The sequence below is a fragment of the Gadus chalcogrammus genome, chromosome 1 (genome assembly GCF_026213295.1).
Source record: "Gadus chalcogrammus isolate NIFS_2021 chromosome 1, NIFS_Gcha_1.0, whole genome shotgun sequence".
NCBI classification, from domain to species: Eukaryota; Metazoa; Chordata; class Actinopteri; order Gadiformes; family Gadidae; genus Gadus; species Gadus chalcogrammus.
The window spans coordinates 28,797,499-28,804,695 of record NC_079412.1 but is presented as its reverse complement, the minus strand read 5'-3'; the positions used below and the strand labels follow the sequence as shown (position 1 = coordinate 28,804,695).

General features: G+C 46.4%; 1 protein-coding gene across 1 annotated transcript in view; it reads left to right on the top strand.

Annotated features, from left to right (window-relative positions):
* The first annotated feature begins 569 nt into the window (after positions 1-569).
* pik3cd (phosphatidylinositol-4,5-bisphosphate 3-kinase, catalytic subunit delta) overlaps positions 570-7,197 on the top strand; it is an 18,457-nt gene continuing 11,829 nt past the window's right edge. Inside the window, exons 1-4 of the mRNA XM_056598793.1 lie at positions 570-941; positions 2,235-2,406; positions 5,904-6,132; positions 6,810-7,039. Of these exons, the coding sequence (XP_056454768.1) occupies positions 2,266-2,406; positions 5,904-6,132; positions 6,810-7,039 (600 nt within the window). The 5' untranslated portion in view covers positions 570-941; positions 2,235-2,265. The remainder of the gene's footprint in view (positions 942-2,234; positions 2,407-5,903; positions 6,133-6,809; positions 7,040-7,197) is intronic.

Genomic DNA, 7,197 nt, shown 5'->3' with positions numbered 1-7,197 from the left:
CAGATGGCATTTATTATGGCCATCAAATGTCATAGTCCTATCAGCCTACGATTTCTAAAGGAGAATGGTGAATATCCCAAAAGCAGACCTTATGCTACCTATAACTGCTCCATATAAGAGGGATTATGTATTCATCTAATTGTGTGTTTTACTTTTCTATAGGTTCACCTATAGAGTTCCCCTTTTATTTCTGGTGTAAGAAAACACTTTTTGTCATTCGGTGGACTTTTGTGCCCTCATTTCCCCTTTTCTGATCAGCCTACTACTGCGGTTTACCTTCCACTTTCCATGAGAAAGTCCGGCCTTTATAAGGTAAAATGCAGTGTGTGTGTGTGTGTGTGTGTGTGTGTGTGTGTGTGTGTGTGTGTGTGTGTGTGTGTGTGTGTGTGTGTGTGTGTGTGTGTGTGCGCGTGCGTGCGTGTGTGCGTGCGTGTGCGCGCGCGTGTGTGTGTTTTTTCTTCTTCAGTGACAGGTGCAAAGCTATTTTGCACTCACTGAAAATGACTAAGTAGCTGAAAAAAATTCCCCACCCGGTGCATTAGGGATGTATTTCAAGTAGTTCATTATTTTTGTCGCAAGCGTGAACACAAATAAAAAAACGAGTATGCATTCGTTCGCTCGGAAAAGAGGAAGAGGGGAGAGTCTTGGCGGGTGAATTCAACACTGTGATATTTGTGAACGTTTTGTTGACGCTCCCTTGGCCGCCACCAAGAGCGGTGGCGACGCGCCGTCAGTGCAACACCATCGCTTGAATGACAACGCACAAGGCAGACGCACAGCGGAAATTTCTTATGAATTTTACATCGGCGGTTGGTTCTGTAAAACAAGTCATCCTGGGATTACCGAAGTAGCGGAATTTTGTGGAGTTGCTGTCTCTGAATCGGAGCAATGCCAGAATAATGAAGAGATGACCGTCCGTGGTGACCGCTTGTACTGCTGAGGCAAGTGTCTGGAACAGGTTGACAACATGGTCCGCTCCTCACTATGAAATGACAACATTGACATGGTCATCGCAGCGCTGCCGGCTGTCTTGACACGATTCTTTTTTAGTCTGCCGAAATTGCTCTACTTTTATTCAATGATGCGGTAGCAGTTTGATCTCGCTAAATGGACACCGTATTTACCCTGTTACTTAGCACTGTTATGTTAAAATAGAATGCAAATGACCAGTCAAAAAACGTGTTGAGACGTATGTGTGGGTACTCGGAAGTGTTTTTGAAACAGTTGCTGTATCTCGGCGGTTGCCTGTATTTGACCCTTCTGGACGTTGAGTAAGACCCTGAACGTTAGGCACGTTCGACCCCAGACAGACCCTAATAGCACACATCTAGAGTATCAGCAAACCAGGTGTCCGTTTACCAGCCGGGACAGGGTCAGATGAGAACCTCGTTTGTACTGTTGGTTGACCAGTTACCAGAGCTGTTCCCTCCCTAATATATTGATTAAAACTGAATAGTAGCATGACTGAGTTGCATATCAAATATTTATGCAATGTGTGAGCACAATATCTATACATTGCACATCGCAAAATCAAATATGCAACTAATGTTATGTTTCAATGTATGTATTTATTTATATGAATAAATAAATACATACATTACATTAAATATTCTTATGTATGTGTGTGTGTATATATATATATATATATATATATATATATATATATATATATATATATATATATATATATATATATATATATATATATAATGTGTTTGTGTGTGTATATATATATATATGTACACACACATTAAATATATTTGTGTGTACATGTATATATATAGACACACATTAAATATGTGTGTCTATATATATATATATAATGTGTTTATATATATATATATTATATTTTAAATTTATATATATAAAATGTGTGTCTATATTTGTGTTTGTATGTATGATGCTATATATACATTGCGTTTCCGTGTGTGTGTGCGTTTCCGTGCGTGTGTGTGTGTGCGTGTGTGTGTGTGCGTGTGTGTGTGTGTGTGTGTTTGTGCGTTTCCGTGCGTGCGTGTGTGTGTGTGTTTGTGCGTGTGTGTGTGTGTGTGTTTGTGCGTTTCCGTGCGTGCGTGTGTGTGTGTGTTTGTGCGTTTCCGTGCGTGCGTGTGTGTGTGCGTGTGTGCGTGTGCGTGTGCGTGTGTGCGTGTGTGTGTGTGTTTGTGCGTTTCCGTGCGTGTGTGTGTGTGTGTGTGCGTGTGTGCGTGTGCGTGTGCGTGTGTGTGTGGGGGCAGCTGTGGGCTGGCGGTAGATGAGGCCGTCGTCATGCCCCCTGGGAAGTATGGGATGGAGGAGGAGTGGGAGGCGGAGGGGAACGCTGACATCATGGTGGACTTCCTGCTCCCGACCGGCATCTTCCTGGAGTTCCCGGTGTCTCGCAATGACACCATCGCCGACATCAAGAAGGTGGGTCATCAACACACACTGTACACCTTTATATAGAGGGACATGGTCCATCAACACACACACTGTACACCTTTATATAGAGGGACATGGTCCATCAACACACACTGTACACCTTTATATAGAGGGACATGGTCCGTCAACACACACTGTACACCTTTATATAGAGGGACATGGTCCATCAACACACACTGTACACCTTTATATAGAGGGACATGGTCCATCAACACACACTGTACACCTTTATATAGAGGGACATGGTCCATCAACACACACTGTACACCTTTATATAGAGGGACATGGTCCATCAACACACACTGTACACCTTTATATAGAGGGACATGGTCCGTCAACACACACTGTACACCTTTATATAGAGGGACATGGTCCATCAACACACACTGTACACCTTTATATAGAGGGACATGGTCCGTCAACACACACTGTACACCTTTATATAGAGGGACATGGTCCATCAACACACACTGTACACCTTTATATAGAGGGACATGGTCCATCAACACACACTGTACACCTTTATATAGAGGGACATGGTCCATCAACACACACTGTACACCTTTATATAGAGGGACATGGTCCATCAACACACACTGTACACCTTTATATAGAGGGACATGGTCCATCAACACACACACTGTACACCTTTATATAGAGGGACATGGTCCATCAACACACACTGTACACCTTTATATAGAGGGACATGGTCCATCAACACACACACTGTACACCTTTATATAGAGGGACATGGTCCATCAACACACACTGTACACCTTTATATAGAGGGACATGGTCCATCAACACACACTGTACACCTTTATATAGAGGGACATGGTCCATCAACACACACACTGTACACCTTTATATAGAGGGACATGGTCCATCAACACACACACTGTACACCTTTATATAGAGGGACATGGTCCATCAACACACACACTGTACACCTTTATATAGAGGGACATGGTCCATCAACACACACTGTACACCTTTATATAGAGGGACATGGTCCATCAACACACACACTGTACACCTTTATATAGAGGGACATGGTCCATCAACACACACTGTACACCTTTATATAGAGGGACATGGTCCATCAACACACACACTGTACACCTTTATATAGAGGGACATGGTCCATCAACACACACACTGTACACCTATATATAGAGGGACTTGGTCCATCAACACACACACTGTACACCTTTATATAGAGGGACGTGGTCCATCAACACACACTGTACACCTTTATATAGAGGGACGTGGTCCATCAACACACACTGTACACCTTTATATAGAGGGACATGGTCCATCAACATACACTGTACACCTTTATATAGAGGGACATGGTCCATCAACACACACACTGTACACCTTTATATAGAGGGACGTAGTCCATCAACACACACACTGTACACCTTTATATAGAGGGACATGGTCCATCAACACACACACTGTACACCTTTATATAGAGGGACGTGGTCCATCAACACACACACTGTACACCTTTTTATAGAGGGACATGGTCCATCAACACACACTGTACACCTTTATATAGAGGGACATGGTCCATCAACACACACTGTACACCTTTATATAGAGGGACGTGGTCCATCAACACACACTGTACACCTTTATATAGAGGGACATGGTCCATCAACACACACACTGTACACCTTTATATAGAGGGACATGGTCCATCAACACACACACTGTACACCTTTATATAGAGGGACATGGTCCATCAACACACACTGTACACCTTTATATAGAGGGACATGGTCCATCAACACACACTGTACACCTTTATATAGAGGGACGTGGTCCATCAACACACACACTGTACACCTTCATATAGAGGGACATGGTCCATCAACACACACTGTACACCTTTATATAGAGGGACATGGTCCATCAACACACACACTGTACACCTTTATATAGAGGGACGTGGTCCATCAACACACACTGTACACCTTTATATAGAGGGACATGGTCCATCAACACACACTGTACACCTTTATATAGAGGGACGTGGTCCATCAACACACACACTGTACACCTTTATATAGAGGGACATGGTCCATCAACACACACACTGTACACCTTTATATAGAGGGACATGGTCCATCAACACACACTGTACACCTTTATATAGAGGGACATGGTCCATCAACACACACTGTACACCTTTATATAGAGGGACATGGTCCATCAACACACACTGTTTATATAGGTCCATCTATACGCCTTTATAAAGGTCCATCTAAACATCTTTATATAGGTCCATCTATACATCTTTAGGTCCATCTATACATCTTTATATAGGTCCATCTATACACCTTTATATAGAGGGACATGGTCCATCAATACACATTATACATCTGACTCACTAGACTGCACATTCTAGATAACCAATTAATTTATTCACATATATTTATAGAAATAGTAAATCAACAAACGTATATCAATGCACTAATTGTTTCTGTTTTGTAAGAATGTCAGGCAATACAATATAGTACCCAGAATTGGATTCCCACACACTCATTGACGCAGTATTGTTTTAATTCAAATGGTACGTATAATATGCTTTTAAACTAATTGGCTGAATAAATATGTCCCTCCAACATTAGTTTAATTAAAACATCAACGACACTCCTGAAAGCACTGGCTTGTGTTTGACAGTCTCATGGAAGTGAATTGTAGCCTACAGCCTCTCTCTCCGCTCTCGCTCTCTAATATGCAAGGATAAGGGATAGTGTGTTGTCTAGAGGAGGCAGATTCTGCTGTCGAAGCCATTGTGTGCACCCGTTTCTATGCCAACAGGCCTGCCACTCCAGACGGTCTGATGGAGACTGTTAAAGCAAGCACTGATACGTTTGACTGTTCAACTGAGCCAGACTGAACCACCTCAACACAACTTTGAGCTTTTATTATTTCCCGTTTGTGGGTTTGATGGTTTGATAAACGAGGGGGTTACGGTGGCCACACGGGGATCTTTCCACAGGGTTTTTCTGAACGACGTTGAGAGACTTGTCGACAGTGTTTACAGTTAGTGGATCCTCGGATGCGGCAGGATAAGTTGGTGGTGAGGATGTTTGAGTCTTGGTGACTTATAGACCTCCGTCAGCAAGACGCCTAACCTCAATAACAACCCAGATCATGTACAGTGTGCGACCGAAAAGCAGAAGGAAGCACTGTGTGTAGAAACAAACTCTCCTCTTAAACAAGCTCCTCAGCCACATATGTGTGGATCTAAAGAACGTCCAGGGTTATATCGGGTTGATGCTGTTGTTGTTGTTGTTGTTGTTGATGCTGCGGTTTATGCTGTTGTAGTTGATGCTGTTGTTGTTGTTGTTGTTGATGCTGGGGTTGTTGATGTTGTTGTTGATGCTGTTGTAGTTGATGCTGTTGTTGTTGATGTTGTTGTTGTTGATGCTGGGGTTGTTGACGTTGTTGTTGATGCTGTTGTTGGTCAGTTGGTGTGGAGGAGAGCCAGCAGCGAGCCCCTGTTCAACGCGCTGGGCGACCCCGCCTCCTACGTCTTCGTGTGCATCAGCTCAGCGGCGGAGCGCCTGGAGCTGGAGGCGGAGCACCGGCGCCTGGCCGACGTGCGGCCCTTCGCCTGCTTCCTGCAGCTGGTGGCCCGCGAGGGGGACCGTGCCGAGAAGCTGGCCAACGCCCAGATCAGCCTGCTCATCGGGAAAGGTGAGCGCGGAGCTAGCCTCCGCTCTGGGGGTACAAGGGCTCTGGGGGTACAGCGGCTCTGGGGGTACAGCGGCTCTGGGGGTACAGCGGCTCTGGGGGTAGAGGGGCTCTGGGGGTACAGCGGCTCTGGGGGTACAGCGGCTCTGGGGGTACAGCGGCTCTGGGGGTACAGAGGCTCTGGGGGTAGCGCTCTACGGGGGTACAGCGTCTCTGGGGGTACAGCAGCTCTGGGGGTAGCGCTCTACGGGGGTACAGCGGCTCTGGGGGTAGCGCTCTACAGGGGTACAGCGGCTCTGGGGGTAGCGCTCTACGGGGGTACAGCGGCTCTGGGGGTAGCGCTCTACGGGGGTACAGCGGCTCTGGGGGTAGCGCTCTACGTTGGGCTGGGGTGTGGAAACCCAAGGAGCTGATTTGCTCACTGCCACACCCAGTACAGAGGAAGATCAAGGGTCAGACAGATTTCACTTACTTGTGAATCTAGACGTGAAAGCTTCAAATGATTTGCCTCTCACATGAGAAGTTATCGTTAACTCAACATCAAGAATCTCCAGTCTTTTATCTTCTCGTAAAACCTGGAACGGTCCCTAGGCGACAATCATCAGCCGCTAAATCCATGTTAATAAAAGGGAGCGTTGGTTCTACGTGGGTAATGCTGCTGGCTCCCTGTCGCCCCCCAGGCATCAACGAGTTCGAGGCGCAGAAGAACCACGAGGTGAGCGAGTTCCGCGCGCGGCTGCGGGCGTTCTGCGAGGAGAAGGCTCTGCAGCAGCAGGCGCTGCCCTGGTTCCAGTGGATGGAGTGTAACTTCCCCTGCGACCTGGAGCCCTGCCGCGCGCTGCCCTCCCGCGGGGGCGGGGCCAAGGCCCCCAAGAAGATCTTCATCAACATCCAGTTCGAGGGCAGCGACGTGAGTCCGCCCCCGTCCCTGAGTCGCCGTGGCGATGACCCCCTCTCAGTCGTCCGATGAGTCATGTATGCGAAATACAACCTCGGTGGAACATGTGGGGTTCCACCCCCGACCCAGAGCGACATGCAGATGAGCTCTTCTGGTGTTTCCCCGGCCGA